At 39.8% G+C, this 19,683-nt stretch overlaps 1 protein-coding gene across 3 annotated transcripts in view; it reads right to left on the bottom strand.

Moving 5' to 3' along the window:
* The window catches only part of ADGRG2 (adhesion G protein-coupled receptor G2), an 82,381-nt gene that overhangs the window by 53,159 nt on the left and 9,539 nt on the right, over nucleotides 1-19,683 (bottom strand). For all 3 annotated transcript variants that reach the window (XM_045855810.1, XM_045855812.1, XM_045855811.1), the window contains exon 2: nucleotides 17,426-17,541. In XM_045855810.1, coding sequence (XP_045711766.1) covers nucleotides 17,426-17,540 — 115 coding nt within the window. In that variant the 5' untranslated portion in view covers nucleotide 17,541. The remainder of the gene's footprint in view (nucleotides 1-17,425; nucleotides 17,542-19,683) is intronic.

Genomic DNA, 19,683 nt, shown 5'->3' with positions numbered 1-19,683 from the left:
GGCTGTTGTGAGATATAATATTTTTATAAAGGGCATGGCATATAATAAACAATGCTTAATGGCTATCATAAAAAATAAAATACCCTTGGGAGCACTAAGGGGGAAATCACTCATTCACACTTTAGTATAAATTAATTCCAATTGGCTGAATTCTTGTGTTCATGTAGTAAAGACCTACCATACTGAGCCACATTGAAAAGTATTGGGAAGAATCAACATCCAATATTGGCTATTCTGAGAATGACACTATCAGTGTGTGCAGGTGAGGTAAGGTGGGGAGGGAATGTGGCACAGGCAGGGAATAGCATGAAGGCACTGATGAGGAGTTGAGTACCAGAGAAGAGGGATGAAGAGGGATGTCGAAGGGCAACAGAGGCTAACAACGGTTCCAACCTTTCCACTGCTAAATCCTTCACCTCTTTCTTAGATGTTAGAGGAAATGGACCAGTCAAGCACAAGAGCCAGAGCAGAGAAGGAAGTTTCCTGGAAAACCCATAAAACTGGTTGGCTATCTCTGGGTAGACAGGTTGGGCAGGCATGAACTCACAATCAAGAGGTAAAAACTGATGAAAATGTAGCTCAAGGGGATAGACCAGCCCACCCCACAGGCAGAGCTGGCCTTTCCCATCACAGAACCTACAGGGCTCCCAGCAGTAATGTACAGAGATGAAGGGAGAGGTCTGGTAAATAGAGATTTTAAAACTGTTTTTGCCTACTTTTTTCTTTTGATATTTTTTCCTTCTTCTAGGAGCCCAATTGCTCAGTGACTAACATTTTATTCACTTTTTCTGCCTCTCATTATGATGCTCCACATCACACTTCATGGTCTAACATAGAGATATCCCCATAGGCCTTACATTTTCCTGAGTATCAGCCTCTGTTTCTCTTGGGCTCTATCCTAACTCACTTCCCATTTGTTACAAGCGAAGAGGTGGTCGTCATTTCCAGTGAGTCATATATTTGAGCTTCATGCCACTCTTAGGGAGACAAAACATTTCCATTGTTAAAAAGATTCATAAACAAAGAAAGGAAAAACAGTTAAATTTTTCAGATTTTCCTTTGGAAACCAACAAAGACCAAATTTTAAAGCATTATTCATTCATTGAAGTCTCAATTTAAGTCAATAAATAAAATTACTGTGATGCGTCTATAAAATTTACTCAGTATGACTCCCTAGTGATTTTTCAAAACAAAGTCCATATATTCCAATTATGATGAGCAGGAGTTTGGCATGCATAAACATAGAATGTAAGCCAAACAGAGGAACTGGAAACTCAAGAAATTGGCTCCCCAGATGGAGTCCCTGTTTCTTCCCTGACACTTTGTTTCAAAGTTATTGCCACTACCTCCCAAACTCCAATACCACTTGGCCAAATGTGGTCTGATCACTGCCATGTGAATGCCTTACTGTCATTGCCTCTTCAACTAAATATATCTAAGAACTTCTCTCTCATCACCCCTCATCATTTTCATACCTAATCAGGGTTTTAATTTGACAGTATAACTGGTAACACCAGCCAAATTATTTAAGCTGGAAATTTCAGTGTAATATTAGTTTTCTGTTGCTGTTCTAACAAATTACCATGAACTTAGTGGTTTAAGACAATGGAAATTGTTGGTAGAGTTCTGTAAGTCTCAGAAGTCCACTAGGTGTTTCATTAGACTAAAATCAAGGTGTCAGCAGGCTATATTCCTTTCTGGAGGCTCTAGTGGAGAATCTCTGTTTTGTTTTGAGGGGCATTTTGACAGAATTCAGTACCTGTGGTTGTAGTACCAAGGTCTTCATTTTCTCGCTAGTTGTAAATTGAGGGCTGTTCCTAAATTCTAGAAGCCACCCATATTTCTTGGCTCATGCCTCATTCCTTTACCTTCAAAGCTAGCAACTGTGAGATGGAGTGGGGAGTCCTCCTTATGCAGCACCCTTCTGACTCACTCTTCTGCTTTTATATTCCATTTTAAGAACTCTTGTGATTATATTGCCACCCAGAGTAATCCATGATAATCTCTCCATCTTCTTGTCTTTAACTTTAATCATGTCTGCAAAGCCCCTTTTGCCATGTAAGATAACATATTTACAGGTTCCAGGCACTGGGACATGGACACCTTTCGGGAACCATTATTATTCCTACTATACTCAGAAATCCAGTATCTTAAAATTATGAAAAATGTGAGTTGCAAGGAACCATTCTTTATGAAGAAAAATCCCACAGGTTTAAGTGAAGGATCACAAACCCAGTTACTTTCAACAATAGAGCTGAGTCTACAAACCAAATGCTCACTCTCTGGCCATTTCTCCCAACTCCTCCCATTCCCCACCTCTCATCTCCAATTCAGTCAACCATCGCATGCATTCTCACTGTAGCATGGAGCTGTTGCAAGGATTAAAGACAAATGATGCATGTGTGTTAATAATGAAAACTGCTTCCTGTGATCCAGACTTAATATACTAAGGGCTTCTTACACATTTTATTATTTAAACAACTCTATGAAATACATGAATTTATTAGTATTAGTCCTTTTTAGTGCTTTAGAAATTGCAGCTGTGCAAGGTGTATTGACTTGTTCAAAGCCTCACTAGCAATTCACTGTAGAGCTGGAATTTGAACCCAGGTAGTTTGACATCAGAGCCTACCCTCTGAGCTTCTATTTCATCCCACTTCCAATGACAAACTCTGTAGACCATAACTACTATACAAATGTAGGGTATTATTATGAATATTCTCTAATCTCACTCTCCCCTGTCCCTTTTTCCGATGCCCACTGTTTCCAGGTCTTGAATACCTCATACATGAGTGAAATATTACAACCCTGGAACCTTTTAATTGGAAGGGATCTTAACATTCTTTGCCTCTGACTTCTTCCCCAAAGCAGTATGCCATCCACCAAATGCACACCATTGGCTAACAATCCCAATTCAGCTCCCAGACAAGTTCTATCTTGCCCACACAGTGGGACTCAACACTGAAGTTTTTGATAGTTTGAACTACTTACCAACATTTATAAATCAGGAGACTTCAAACAAAATTTCACTATCCTTTTTCCAAAATTGGAAGTTTTAGAAGACAGCTCTTTTATGTCAGCTCTCTTGGCCCTCTAAAGCATACCCTGGCTGCATAAACTGATGGAGATGGCTCTCTCCTCTTTGTATCTTAAAGTTTATTTACTGACTACACCATTCACTTGGCATTTGAACATATACTGTTAGGCACTGTTATTTGACTTTTCCACTGTATGTCTTGTTTCCCCAACTATATGCTAAGGTGCTTGATGTTTTATTTATTATCCTCCAGGAATTCAGTCCAGTGCCTTGGATCTAGCAGATGTTCAAAAACATTTTTGGGTTGACAGATGACATTATTGAGTCGATCAATCAGGAACCCATGGCAGGTAGTTCAAGAGCAGGAATTTAATCCAAATATTGCAAGGGGTCAGGTTCCTGTGATACAAAGTAGAACAGGGGAAAGATGAGGAATGGATCTGAGAGCAATTAAGCAGTCCATGAAGGGAAGACCTGAGAATACTTCTTGAATGACTATTATTCATAACCAGAAGTTTGGAGTAGTAGTTATAACTGCCAATTAGTGTACAGATTGCTTAACAGATCTTATAAATATGTGCTAAAGTGACCCTTCAAATACAAATCATATACAACATGAAAAAATTTAGCAGTCACCTCAATAATGTACCTTTAATTGACTTTCTTTTCCTAATGCCTTCTCCCTGCTCCCTCACACCTGATTCCTGGGATTACCTCCCAAACGACTACCTGCTCCCAGTTCATGCAAGGTCATGTCTAGGTGTTTCTGAAGTTTTTGTTTTTCTCCCCACTATTTGATACTGTGGGGGTGTAAGACTTAAAATGTAAGCTGGTTGGTTGGCTTAAACTTGTGACTGTGGTAATACTAATGAGTATTTACTTCCAACACATTCACCCTCAAGTTGGATGGGAAAGGTAAAGGCTTAATCTTCTGTGAGTGGATCTAAAGAGGATATGACTAGACAATTGGGTGAATATTTTAGACCCAACCAAAACTTGTAATCTGATGGCAGTCCTTTTCTGGATGGAATTACTGTTCCATAGAGATGATTCTAGACAAGGCACCATGCTGTGTAGGCACACTTATATGGGACCCTCCCCAAATTATAATATTTTGTTATTATATTGGCACTTCAGGGCTTGGGGCAACAGACACTCTTCTAAGAATTATATTTTCATATTTTACTATATAACCAACAATACAAATGAAAAGATTTCTAGTTTGGCATAGCCAAACTATGTTTACTTGAGCTGTGACCATTTGGTGTCACACCACTCAGTAAATACTCTGACATAACATTTTCATTAAACGATTAATAATGACATCACTAAAGAAAACTTCAGCTCCTAGCTGATGGAACTTCCCCAAATGCAAATGATTGGCAATTCTAGGTGAGCCTTGGCCAAAACAAGAAGATGGTAAGATGTGTTCTAGATCCCCTAGCTCCTGGTTCTTGCTCTTCTCCCACCCTCTCATGGTACCACCCTCCCATCCCCTTGTCCTTTACCCCTCCAAAACTGATCTTTGTCCTCATAGGGGTTTATGGGAGGGGGTTATACCCCTCCCCCAAGGGTATAGGAGATGCATTTTGTAGTGTCCATAAATTCTGTGAAATAGAATATAGATTTCCCTGTGTATTCATATGCATTTTTTCAGAGTATATTTCAGGAATATACCCTGAGGCATATTCAGAGTATTTTTTTAAGTAGCATCCCAAAAGGGAGTCTATTTTTAATTAACAAGCATTTATATAGCATTAATATGACCAGGCACTTCAAAAATATTAACCCATTTGATCCTCATAACAACCATAAAAAGTAAGTTAGCCTCATTGTACAGGTAAGGGCAGAAGCTGAGGCACAGGGATATCAAGTAACCTGCCCAAGATTACTAGTAAAAGGACAGAACTAAGATCTAAGCATAGACACTCCAGCCCCACTCTACACTGGGCTACTTATTATCTTGAGCTGTGTTCTAAAAAATCGAAAAGCCACTGACCTACTGGCTGTCCACTCTGCTCTGCCAGGAGGGATGTATATTTTAGGAAGGATGAGAGTCTTGAAATAAACTATTTCTGACAGGTGGGAGATATTGGGGCATTATCCTCTCTTCCCAGTACCCCTGAAGTTAGATACAAAGACAGTAATCGAGGCTGCTGGTCAAGGCCAGTGCAGATAATGCTAGCCATGATTTGTGTTCACTCTACTTCTGAAGGCTGGTAGCCTCTGGAACCATTTCAATCCAATATGTAAATGTGTCTTAGTGCTTCAGGCGGCTGGATGGAAGAAGGCAGACTGCCTTTATTGAATACTTACTACACTTAGTGTTACACCCATCCTTCTTTCTGCAATCTCCCTACATTCCTGTGAAACAGATGGTCCTATACCCAGACTTCATCTCCTCCTTCCCTCCCCCCACCCAACCATACCGGCCTCCCTGCTGTTTCTCCAACACAAGAGGCATATCCCCACTTCAGGGCCTTTGCACTAGCTGCTCTCTCTGCCTAGAACACTTTCCTTCCAGAGAGTCCTTTTGTTTGTCCTGGAACTTCCTTTAAATTTTGCTGGGTCAGAGGCTGATCCAGACTACTCTATTTAAAATTACACCACTTCCCCCCTTAGCCTGACCCTTTCCATCCACTTATTTACAATACTCCTTGCCATCTGAGTACATATATTTTTACATATGTGTGTACAAACACATATAAACCGAGCCTCAAAAGTGGCTGTCTCCTAACATCTTGTGCCCTAGATCCTTCACTTGCCTCATCCTAGTCCCAGTCCTCTGCAATATATAAGATTTTTTTGCCTCCAAAAACCAATTTTCATCCCCATGGGGGCAATATTGCCCCTATAGAAAATTCATAGTCTAGGGTTATCTCTGTTTCCTCATGAAGAAATACGGTTTAAGAAAAGCAGTATTTGCTTGGGTGTCCCCTCCTCCCTGATTCCAACTAATGTCTAGGGTGACTCTGCTGTTAGTTGACATGTTCTTTCATGCCAAAGCACCTGTAATTGATGAGTTAGTGAGAGTTTCTTGTGGTAGAGTTGTAAGTGCAAAAGCACCTTGAAAGGTGGAGTTAGGGGCACTAGTAGTTAAGATATGGAGTCTCTGGTCTCCCTTAGACCAAACCATTCTTTGCCAGCTCACAGCTGAGCAGTAACTCCTTGGTATCTTAGTTTAGGTTCTCGGGGGGTGCAGAACCTATGATAAGGACTCAGTACCGAATGTACTCCCCACTGTACCCTCTCCCCAGCTCTTCCCCATTCTCCTCTCTCCCCAGCCCCTGGCACAGAACAGTATTTTTTTAATATAGCCATGAAAGAAACAAGGAGTATGATCTGAAATGAGAAGGCCAGAGCAGACTATTGCAATAGATTGGGCAAGACACGACGAGGATTTGAACCCATGCTTGGAAAGCTGGTATGAAAAGAGAGGTTCAACAGATACTTCTAAGGTAAGATGAAAGGATTTGGGGTGGGGTCACTGGGATGTGGGGGAGAAGCAGGAGTTGGCCTGCCAATGGTTAACCTAATGGACCCCAGCAGTCCATGTGGCATTGCCCTGAATCCCTGAAGTGTGGTAAGAAGGTTCAGAACCTAGACTTTGAAAGTCAGACAGCCCAGTTCCAAATCCATCACTTTTTAATTTTGTACAACTTTTGTAATCTGCTGCTATTTAACTTTGGATAACTTACATAACCCATTTGGTATTTCAGTGTCCTATCTGGAAAATAGGGGTAAAGATAATCATAAGAGGACATACTTCATAGGTACAACTATTATTACAGCATTGAGAAGAATACACAGTAAATACTGCTCATTGTCAGTAATTAAGACAGTGATGCTCTCTCTATTCCTCATTTTCCTAGTGACTTTTCTAAAAATGATTTCTCCCTTCTATTGAGCAAGACTTTCACTTCAGTTTTTTCCTCTTTATATTATTTGTTTCAAATTGGCTTTGGGGTCTTCAAAATGCCCTTGGGATCACCTTGGAAACATGTGAAGAAAGAGGCAGAAGTCAAATGGTTTCAGATCTGGTGACCATACCTTATGTTTCCTAAGTTCTTTCACAAAGCCACGACTCAGCAAAGTTTCAGGGAAAAATTGGAAAGCACAGTTAATCATGATGTTATCAAGTTGTCCTCTGGTTGGGTGTACAGTCTCCCTAGAGGTCATAGGCTGGTTTATAAAAATGAACATTAATTTCTTTCCTGATTATAATGATAATATGGGTTTATGTGGAGAAAATTCTAAACCACAGAAAAATGTAAAGAAAAACTTAAAAACATAATGTTGGCTGGTTGCAAAGTTCTTCAGAATATCTTTGGGCCAGCTGCAGAACAGAAATAACTAGATACAGCCTTGGGAGATGTTCATATCATGCTTTATTTAGAGGTATTAACAGATACTAAATTGAGCTCATTAGCTTTCTAGTATGTGTGATGACTTTGTAATGTACCATCATTGCTAGGTTGAGCTGTGTTTTCCAGAATCCCGTTTTCTGTATGTTTCTGGATAGTATGGAACACAAGAAAGTTTCTTGTGGGAGATTTGGGTAGAAGTGGAGTAGCAGCCACTGTATAGCTCCCACATGTTGGCAATCATTAAGTGTCACACATCATTAATATGAGGGAGCTGCCAGCCTTCCCCTCAGACCTCTTTTGACTTCTCTGACTTCTAGGCCAAGTATGTTTTTAATTTTGTGCTGAAGGGCTCAGCTTCTGCAGACATCCATACCACCAAGATCACAGGCAACAAGAATTAACATGGGTTCCAGTGTGTTTTGTGGCTATAACTCATGCTTGTGGTTTCCAGGTTGTTCTTGCTCTCCCCATCTTATATCCATCTGCTCTTCCCTACTGCCTGCCTTTCATAGATGTCAGTTCTAGCATCAGATATGAAGACAACAGCTTTGCCGAGACTACCTAGCCAGCTTCCAGGGTTGTGTAAGGTCAAATCCCTTTGACAGATCTTGCATGTATGCATAGCCCTAGTGATTCTCCTGTGATTGAACCCTAACTTATATAGTATCAAATAGAAAAGTTCTGAAGTAATTAGAACAAATAGTCTATAGCTGCACTGATCGATACAGCAGCTACTAGCCACAAGTGGCTATTTAAATTTAAATTAATTAAAGTTAAATAAAATTTAAAATTCAGTCCCTCAGTCACCTTTCAAGTGCTCAACAGTAACATGTGGTTGGTGGCTACTATATTGGAAAGTATAGCTATCAAGCACTTCCATTATTGCAAAAATTTATATTAGACATTATATTGATGGCCTTTAGTGATAATCTCTGGTGTTTCCTGAATGTAACAATGTCTCAGATACATTACACACATCTGTTTTACATGCATGAACTCATTTAATCTGCATATAACTATGAGAGATAAGGAAACTGAAGCATAATGACCTTGTTAACAGTCAGAGTTACATGCCATTCTGTGAAGGTACCGTAAACGTAAAGGACATTCATTTATCCCACTTAATAAGGAATCCAAAAGCAGACAGCTCTAAGGTTGCTCCCACAGCTCAGGGATAGCAACGAGGACCCAGATCGTTTCCATCCTTCTGTTCTTTCATACTCAGGATACCATTAATTGAGAGACTCTACATCTTCAAAAACTTAGGTTATCTGCATTTTCTACTTGCACTTGCTAGCTTCTCTTAATGTTTTTAAGATGGTTACCACCACTGAAGGCATCAAATCCAGACACAAAATTCTCCAGATACAGCATTTTCTAATAGAACTTTTTGCAGTGATGGAAATATTCTACATGTGCACTGTCAAATATGACAGCCACTAGCCTCATGTGACTATTGAACACTTGAAATGTAACTAATGAGACCAAGGAAGAAAAGGAACTGTTTTTCCTTATATTCATCATAAGAATGAGGAAATTTTTCTTAGAAGTCTCCTATCAGATTTTCTCACTTGTCCTGTTAGTCAAAAATGGGTCATGTGCCCACTCCTGTATCGAACACTGGAAAGGAACAGCATTCCCACAGTTGACTTAGGATAATCAGCATTTATTCCTGAGTCATGTGGGAAGGGGTGAGCACCCTTTTATGAAGCCAGAGCTTAGCCAGAAAGAAACAAATCAAGGAATGGTTGTCATATAAATGATCAGTAGTATGTGCTGCACCACCTTTGCTCTATCTAAATCAGGAGTCTATAAACTATAACTATGGGCAAAATCCAGCCCACCAACTGTGTTTATAAATAAAGTTTTATTAGTGCAAAGCCATTCCTATGTGTTTATATATTACCTATGACTGCTTTCAAGCTACACTGGCAGAGTGGTTGCCACAGAGACTATATGGCCCACAAAACCAAAAATATTTATTATATGGTTCTTTACAGAAAAGGTTTGCCAATTCCTGGTCTAGAAGGACATTTCTATGGTTATAGTCACCATTGTTAAAGGTCTTGGCTGAACACAAGCACTTTGGGCAGGGTGGTATAGAGGAGAGAGTTCTGGAGAGCAGCTTTCAGGATCTTGATACTACTTCTTGCTGGGTAACCCAGAAAGTTACTACACTATTTTAACTTCAGTCTTCTCACCAACAAAGTGAGGATAATACAGACCTCTCTGGCTACCTCAAAGGGATGTGGTGTGACAAGTATGCCAAGGTGTTTTGTAAATCAGGAAGACCTATAGAAATGTCTGGTCGAGTCGCTGCTGCTGCTGCTATTGCTGTGGTTAATGTTCAGTACTATGAGCTGTTGCTACTGGATCCTAACAAGAGACACTGGGACTTTTTCCTAAAGACCAAGGCAACAATAACACTGGCAACTGGGAGACTTACTAGCCAGCAAAAGCCACTTCTGGAGCTTTTATCAACTTAGAAGTTAAAAGATTCATTGGCTTTGTTGTAACTTTAGGAGTCTTTGAAATTGCCTCACATAAAAAAATGTAGTTTGAAAAAATATGACTTATCAATTGGTTCCAGTTTCACATTAGGAACCGAATGGAGAGCAGCCTTAAAATGGGATTGCAAAGATGAGTGGTTCAGAGTTCAAAGCAGACCCCAAGAATCCCTGGTATCTCTGAACAAAATTAGAATCTGAAAACTGTCCTTATTGGGTAACTAAACTCACAGAATGTGTCAGAAATCATCTGAGCCCTTTTTATCATATGGAGGAGGAGAAATACATTCTTCAAGTATAATTCTAGCCAATGTACAGCCACTTCACTGTAGTGTATGCAAAGTTTTAGAGAAGTAATATATGTTATATCAGAACTCATCGGGTTCAGATGAAGATAATGCTAGTGATGTAAGCTGAGGGGAGAGGTCTGCTCTATTGAGCACTTACTATGGAGAATACAGAGATGAAAAAGATGTCATCCTTACTCTCAAGGACCTGACTAGGTATTTCTTTCATACCTGAAAAGATAAACCAGGAGGAGGAGCAGAATTCAGGATATGATGATGACCTTCAATGATTCCTCACAGAGTGTCCTGACATATTGTGTGTTCAATATGTGTTCACTTTAGAGTTGGTTTAAAAATTTCTTAAATATTTTATTTATTTATTTTTAGACAGAGGGGAAGGGAGGGAGAAAGAGAGGGAGAGAAACATCAGTGTGTGGTTGCCTCTCATGCACCCCCTACTGGGGACCTGGCCTGCAACCCAGGCATGTGCTCTGACTGGGAATCAAACCGGCGACCCTGTTGTTCACAGGCCAATGCTCAATCCACTGAACCACACCAGCCAGGTCTAGAGTTGGTTTAAAATTTATAAACATAATTTAGACATACAAACAATAGCAATAATAAACAAATAAGTAAAAAACCCCTCAGCTTCCTTGGATGTCTAGGTTGGCTCCATCTTATTTTGGAGCCTCCAATTCCAGAGTTATAGGAAAAGGATCCTTAAACCCAATGATTTAAGGTAGCTCTCTCTTTTGCTCTAAAGTGGTTCCTAGCAATGTCTTTTGGATAAATGCACAATCTTTGTTTTCCCTCCTATTCCTTCTGGTAGTCATTCTGGCTTCCAGGTTGGGAATGGGGTGCTGGTATCCTTCAGACAACATGGAGAAGGGGCCTGAATCTGTGAGCTCCTGCTGTGCTGAGCCCTGGGTTCTCAATGGCCTCTCCAGAGATCACCCTACCCTTCAGGGTCTCTGGGTATTCACTACCAAAAGCTGTGTCCAGTGGACCCCATGGTCTATTCTCTTAGAATCTTACCATGGCCTGGGATTCCTCTCTTATTGATCTAGGTGTAAGCTTTCACTACTGTCTGTCACATCCTGTATCTGGTCCCTGGTCTAAGTTGTCCACGGTATCATCTTTGCAGCTCTGTCCCTGTCCCTGGCTCTCAACACATCTAGCCATCAGGGACATGAGGACAACTTAGAATCCCTACCCTGCCACACAAGAGATGAAAAAGACTTAGAGAGAATTCCATCTCCTTCCTTCTCTTTGCCTAAACATGCTGTACCACCAGATGTTTCTCATCTCTACCATTGCCCTGTGTTGATGTATAGGCCCCTGTGAGTTCCTACCAGTTTTAAGTGGAAAGTGGGACACAATGTCCTCTGTTTTCCATTCCCTCCTCAACCTATCTAGAGTCCTATGATTCCTTGTCACCACTTCTACCTGCCAGGGAAAAAGGATTAGGACCAACAGAATTGCCCTCATGCCTATGTGTGGGGAGTAGAGTTTGGTGGGGGGTTGTGAGGTTGGCTGAGGATCAGATCAATGCCATGGTGTTTATGATTTCATCTTTATGGATATGGAATTGAGAGAGAAAGGGACCAGCACTGGTTTTAGCATTGGAGGGCAAAGTCAAACAACACAGGCACCCTGCTGCCAAATGGAAGGTGGATTGGGAAGGTGGGTGAAAAAGGTAAAAGGGATTAAGAAATACAAGTTTCCAGTTGTAAAAATAGTTGTGGGGATGTAAAATACAGCATATGATATGTAGTCAATAATATTGTAACAACTATATATGGTGCCAGGTAGGTACTGGAAATATTGGAGGAATCACTTCCTAAAGTATAGAAATGTCTAATCACTATCATGTAGACCTAAAACTAATTTAATATTGTATGCCCACTGTAATCAGAAAATAAATGTTTTAAAAAGGCAGGTTTCCTGCCTTTCAAGAGCATATACTCTACCTCCTACAGCTCTAATGTGCTGCACAAAGAATAACCAAGACTTGGATGGAGAAAATATGAGAGGGTAAGAGGAAACAAGACAGTGAAGCCTTGGAGAAGGGGAATTATAGAAGAATCTAATACTGGAAATGCCTGTAGCACAGAAAGATCTAGGCCTAACCCAGAGAAAGATTATGTTGGGAATTATAGCTCATGAGATCACCAAACTGGCTCAAATATGTTATTGTTTCCAAATGGGGAAGATAGCTCTGCAAGAATGAAATTATAACCATCTTCCACTATTATTATGTCATCTCATCCTCTGGAAAATAGCTGTACCTAAAAGAAGAACTCCTTTGAAGATTTTTTTTAAAGAAAGAAAGAAAAGGAAAGGAAAAAAGGTAGATGTAAGTATGGTTACCTGCCCATTTGGGCTTCTGATAAATAAAACATGACTCCTTCAAACATTGCCAAATCATGTAACTGGAAGTGTTAGGGTCCAAGGATTTTGTTGACCAGTGTCCTAATAAGGATGTCAGACTTACCTCTCCTTGCTGTCAAAAGCTATTGAGTCATCTCTTGGGCTTCCAGGGTGAAGCTACTGTATTTGCAGTCCAGATTCCCCAGAGCCAGGAAAAGTAGTTGCTCTCTGGAAGCTTACCTCAGGCTCCCTCTCTCTCATGCCTCAGTGACATGTTCATTCAATCTTCAGACACTGAGTAGCCTGGTATAGTATGAACAGTTGTCTATAGATTCTGACAGGATATCCTCCCAGCTGTGTGACTCTGGGCAAATGACCTCATCTTTTTAACACTCAAGTTTCTTCATCAGCAAACTGAGACTAAACATATCTACCATGAAGAGTTTTTGTGAAGCTTAATTGAGATGATATACATAAAGTACCTAAAAGGCCTTCCATGCTCATTAGTTTTCCTCCCAATAGTTTCCCACCTGCCTTACTAAATCTCCATTCTCCCTTCTCACCTGGCACTGACAGTGCACTGAAAGGATTAATGATGTGAAGGAAGTACATAATGACATGATACAAAGCGACAAGTATAAAAAGATATGGGTGAAAAGAAAAAAAGAGCACTGGGGAGAGAGATTTAATTCTTCTGAAGAGGTCAGGGCAGGTTTTATAGAGGTATTTATATTTGGCAGGGCCTTGGAAGATGAGTGCATTTCCAAACTGGGATGACTCCATGAAGCAGAGGGAGGGAGTAGGGAAGTGAGATAGGAAAGGGAGTAAAGTCAGTAATGGGTACATTAATGAGCAGTTTACTACTATGGGCCACTGGGCCACACCACAGCTTGCCTCACCAAGGGATGAGGAAACTGGCATAGGTAAACATCAGCTCCCATCTCTCACTGTTGTGGGGTATTAACTGCCTGACCCTTCTGGCTTTTTCCATGTACAGGCAAAGCATGGTCCTATGGGCACAGATCATTCTCAGTCAGAGAGACATGGGAGCCATCAGCATACACAGGATCTGTCTGTAGTTGACCTCTGGAGTAGGCCAGGAAATAAGGACAGGGCACTAATAGCATCTGCTACTGGCGGCTTAACATTTAACTGGACTAATCCAAAGATTTGGCAAAAGGCCATATGCTGGAACCCTAATAGCATTGACTCACATTTTATGACCTAATTATACTTTGTATTGTTCTCATATGTCATAATCATGTCCCTTCAACTGGCATGTAAATTCTGTGGAGTCAGAGATGATGTTCTCTGCTGGGTACATAACAGGCCCTCATTACCACACAACTGACCATCCAAGCTTGTATCTTCTTTAATAAATGTCTCTGTTTTTTCATACTATATGGCTGGATACCTTCTGGACAGGCCTCGTATATAGAGCTTTACAAGAGCCCATTGGGGGCGCTCTTGATTGCACCCATTTTGAAGATGAGGAAATAGAGGTCCCTGTTGGTCTAGTGGCAAATCAAGATTACACAAATAGCAGATGACAGGCATAGGGAGGGCTCTAACCCTAGATCTTACTACCTTTCTACTATATCAGGCTGTCAACAGTAATGTTTTAACCAATTCTTTATGACAGTGGTTCTACACTTTGAACATGCATCAGCATCACCTGGAGCACTGATTAAAACACAGACTGCTGGGTCCCACCCTCAGAGTTTCCAATTCAGCAGGTCTAGGCCTGATAAGCTGCATTTCTAAAAATTCCCAGGTGATTCTGATGCTACTTGTCTGGAGCCACACTTTGGGAGGCACTGCTTTCAAAAATCAATTCATATGAGAGTCAGAGCAAGAAATATATTCAGCGGCCATAAGCATCCATCTAAGTTTTCCCTACTAAGGTTGGTTTCAGAGCTATGCACTTTCTGGTTTACCCGCTCTGTTTCATCATTTTAAATATACTTAAAAAAAGACTTATTTCTACTAAGCAGCTTTTATTTTGATGATGTTTTGTGTGTTCCACTTTTCTTTCCTCATCTACCCTTGTGGTGGAAAAACTACTGAAACGTTAGACTGAAGATCTAGTATCTAGTCTGGCTCCACCACTTCCTAACCAATGATGTTTCTGGGGACATTTACTCATCAGTAATGTAGGGACATTTGACTTTTTCTCAGCTGATCCCACAGTGAGATGATGTGTGTGGGCATAGTTAACATGAATGTTACATGGCCACAACAGAATTCATATCCCATGATATATATCTAGAGGAGTTTCTTCTCCCAGTTGTGTAGGCAGTGGTTCTCAAAGTATACTCTCTGAACCAGTCACATCAACATTATCTGAGAGCTTGTTAGAAATGTCAATTCTCAGGCCCCACCCCAGCCCTACTGAATAAGAAACTCTGGAGAAAGGACCCAGGATTCTGTATTTTAATAAGCCCTCCAGATGTTTCTGGTGTATATTCAAGTTTAAGAACTCTGATTTTAGCCCTGGCTGGCTTAGCTCAGTGGATTGAGCATGGGCTGTGAACCAAAATGTCGCAGGTTCGATTCTCAGTCAAGGTACATGCCTGAGTTGCAGGCCATGGCCCCCAGCAACCGCACATCGATGTTTCTCTCTCTCTCTCTATCTCCCTCCCTTCCCTCTCTAAAAATAAAGAAATAAAATCTTTAAAAAAATACAGACCTCTGAGGAGGATCTTAAAAAAAAAAGAACTCTGATTTTATGGTTTAGAATACAAAATTCAGAGCTCGGTACAAATGCCAGCCCACCCACTTCTTTGAGCAAGTTATTTCTCTCTCTGAGCCTCAGTTTCTTGATCTAATAAATGGGGAGACTACGATCTCCTTTTCATAGGTTTGGTTGAGAAGCTTAAGAGAGTGAATGTAAAGCACATAGGGACCTGGCACATTGTGAGCAGTCAGTTTATGTTAAGCGTGCTTGCGCGCGCGCTCTCTCTCTCTCTTTCTCTCTTTGGTAAACTATTGTGACCTCTTGACAAAATGCCCCAGTGCCTTCTTTTTGAAGGACTGTCTATGGTGTTTTAGCACATTGGGATGTTTTCCATGGATTTTGTGTTCATGTATGTGTGTTGTGTACATGTTTTGTTTATGTTATTGTTATTTGCTCCTAGTAGATATTTGCTTTAGCCAATGAAGAGTCCTTGGTCCTTCTACTTTTCTGAATAAGAAAGGTATTTCTCTGTGTGTCCTTAATAATGTCTTCTTAAATAATATCCCTAAGGAACATTCTTTACATTTGCATTGCACTGTATTATTTTGGCAGTTGTACCCATAGATACTGCACCCCCAAGATTTCTAGACTTTTTACTGCCTTTTTCAGATACCTTTTCTCCTTCTTTCATAAACTTCTAAAGATCCTCTTTTCTGATAATCATGCTACTTCATTTGGCTGATTCTCTACTTCCCCTGAATTTCCATGCAGAAATGTCTTCAAGTACATACTTTTAAAAACAAGTAAATACCAGAAATAGACCCTCACATATACAGAAATTTGATTTTTGACAAAGCTGCCAATACCACTCAATGGGGGAAACCAGTCTCTTCAACAAATGGTGCTGGGAAAAGTAGATATACACATGGCAAAGAATGAAGTTGGACCCTCACCTTATACCATATACAAAAATGAACTCAAAATAGATGAAAAGACCTAAAGATAAGAGCTAAAACTACAAAACTCTTAGAATAAAACATAAGGTAAAATCTTCAGGACATTGGATTTGGCAATGATTTCTTAGATATGACAGCAAAAGCACAGGCAATAAAAATAAAAATAGATAAATTGGGCTTTATCAAAGTTCAAAACTATTGTTCATCAAAGGACACTGTTAAGAGAGTGAAAGACAACTCACAGAACAGGAGAAAACATTTTTAAATCATATATCTGATAAAAAATTGATATCCAGAATATGTAAATAACTCCTAAAATTCAACAACAAAAAAATCCCAACAACCCAATTAAAAAATGGGCCAAAGAGTTAAAGATATTTTTGCAAAGAAGATATACAAATGGCTAATAAGCACACAAAAGATGCTCAATATCACTAATCATTAAGGAAATGCAAGTCAAAACCACAATTAAATACCATTTCACACCCATTATCAAAAACAACAGAAAATAACAAGTGATGGAAAAGATACAGAGACCTGGAATCCTTGTGCCTTGCTGGTAGGAATGTAACATGGTAAAGCCACTGTGGGAAACACTTTGGTAGATCCTCAGAAAGTAATACATAGAACTACCATATGACCCAGCAATTCCGCTGCTAGGTATATATACCCACAAAAATTGAAAGCAGGGACTCAAACAGATACTTGTATGCCAATGTTCAAAGCATTATTTATAATGGCCAAAAGGTAGAAATAACTCAAATGTCCATGAACAATGAATGGATAAACAAGATGTGGAGTATTGTGCAGCCTTAAAAAGGAATGAAATTTTGATACATGCTATAATACGGATGAACCTCAGAAACATTATACTAAGTGAAAGAAGTGAGACATGAAAGAACAAATGTTATATGCTTCCTCTTATATGGCAAATTCATAGTAACAGAAAGAACAGAAGTTATCAGGGACATGAGGGAGTTGGGTATTGGAAAGTTATTGTTCAACGGGAACAGAATTTCTACTTGAAATGATGAAAATGTTCTGGAAATGAACAGTGGTGATGGTAGCACAAAATTGTGAATATATTTAATACCAGTAAATTGTACACTTAACAACTGTTAAAATGGTACGTTTTATGTTATGTCTATTTTACCACAGTAAGAGATTCCTAAATGAACACACATATACACATACACACACAATGAAGGAAAACAGGTACCTTACCTTCCAGGGATGTAACCAGAATGACATGAAGACAAATGACAAGGAATATCTTCAACATCAGTAAATTTTCTTCAGGTCTGCCAACATGGCCACACTGCCCACCAGAGAAAAACATCCTGGAATAAAATAAGGGGAAAACATCATCACAGCTTGCCATAATCACAATATAGCAATACCCCAAAAAAAAGGTCAGTTCCTCAACCAAGGTAAACTGCAATCCTACTTCCTTTAAATCACTGTAGTTGGGGAGAATTGGCAGTAATAGGTGGACACTGGCTACCAAAAGCAAAACCCATGTTTATTATGGGAGGACCACTCAGTGGGATATTATGTTATGTCAAACATGACAAGCAAGGTCATCTATGTGGATTTAAGGAAATCATCAACATATGCAAAATATCGAGAAGAAACTAAAAATACTTCTTATATAACTATTACCACTAAGCTAGTTTAAAACTATGCTAAGAATCAGAAGGGGTGACAGAATCTTATAAATAATCTACTCCTGTTTATGTCTTATAAGGATGGGTACACTGCATTTACTCTTAATTATATGTTAGTTTCTTATTGCTTGCATTTTTAGTAGTCAGGAGGGCAGAGTCAACATTTTTTAAAAAGCAAAATTTATATCAGAACCAAATTTTAAAACCTCATTTACCATTAATTTATTCATTCATTCAACAAATATTTATTGAAGGCCAACATACTTCAGATGAGATGTGAGGGTTGAATATGAGTTAACTAGATGAGACACATGTGGTGGAGGTGGGACAGGAGTTTGGGGGAGCTCAGCACACAGAATTAGAATTGCACATGCTAACACTGTGCCTGTTCTTCTCATAGCTGGGGAGCAATGAGAGCCCAATGAGTAGGCTTCCTCTGTAAGGCCACAGATGAAGTGGCTGTGACAGACCGGGGTCTGTGCTCTCAGCTGATAGACCCCTTAGCCACAGGGCACCCATGAGCCCAGCCACCACTGCAACTTCTGCCAACCTAAGACAGAGTGTGTGTGCAGTGGTGAAGACTAAAGAGATGAGTTCATAGGTCCTAACCACGGTATGTCTGAGTGACATTGGAGAGGTTGTGTTCAATGGACAAGATTCCCCATTTAGCAAATTGTGATGAGAGTACCAACCTACCTGGATAGTGTTGCTATGTTGAGTAAGTGAGATCTTCACACAGTGGCTGGTACCGTGAAGGCGCTATAAATGCTAGTTGTACTCTCCCCTCATTCAGTCAAATAATGGGTTACAGGGATGAGGTCAGGGAAAGATGGGGATAAATCACAATTCCTCAGTCACAGAAAAAAGTTGGCAATTTTTAAGACTCTTATAATTTAGTAGCCATGACCAGTACCAAGGTTCTGCTGAATTGGTACCATTCTTTCCTGGTTTTAGACCAGAAGGTAAATCCTTCCAAAGAGGGCTTACATTTTTAAAATCAATAAACCATATATATGTTAATTATACTACATTAATATATTATAAACTGCCTCTGGTTTGTCCCTCCTGTTCAGCACATTTATCCTCTCTCTGTTCATAATTGCACATTATTGACCCTCCCAAATGAGTCACTCAAAAGAGAATGCTAATATAGTTGTGCAAAAATGTAGCAACATCTCCCTGGAGGAAAATTTAAGTGTCAGCTACACACAATACTGATGAATCTCAGAAATATAATGTTAGATAAAGGAGTGAGACATAAAAGAATGCATATTGTACATGATTCCATTCATCTGAGGAACAAAAAGCAGGCAAAACTAATCTACGGAATAAGAAGTCAGGAGAGTAGTTGTCCTTGGAAGGGGGAAGAAGGTGTAATAATTAGGAGTGGGCACAAGGGGACTTCTGTTACATGGGTGTGTTCAGTCCCTGAAATTCACTGACTTGCACACTTACATATATGTCACAAAAAGTTTCATTTAAAGTTTAATAATTAATCTATATTTTATTCCTGACCTCAGTTCTCCACCAAAAGCATTCTCTTTTTGAAAGCTCTGTTTAGTGAACTAAACCTCTATTTTAAAAAAAATACCCTCTCTCCTGTACAAATGCCTTAGACTCAATGCTACCTGGAATTCATAAAGCTGACTTAGATTTACTGCACACCTATCTAATTTTAGTTCTGGAAAAAGTATCAGAGCAGTTTATTTCTGGAAAGGAACTCAGACTCCAAAATCATCTTGCCTCAAACCCACATTCTACAGATGAAGAAAGAGGCCCAACATGCTCTAGTGGATGGGTTAAGGTCATTTGGCT

The sequence above is a fragment of the Phyllostomus hastatus genome, unplaced genomic scaffold (genome assembly GCF_019186645.2).
Source record: "Phyllostomus hastatus isolate PE091 unplaced genomic scaffold, TTU_PhHast_1.1 phas_scaffold_12, whole genome shotgun sequence".
In the NCBI taxonomy this organism is placed as follows: domain Eukaryota; kingdom Metazoa; phylum Chordata; class Mammalia; order Chiroptera; family Phyllostomidae; genus Phyllostomus; species Phyllostomus hastatus.
The sequence above is the reverse complement of the archived record's forward strand: the minus strand, read 5'-3'. Positions and strand labels throughout refer to the sequence as shown.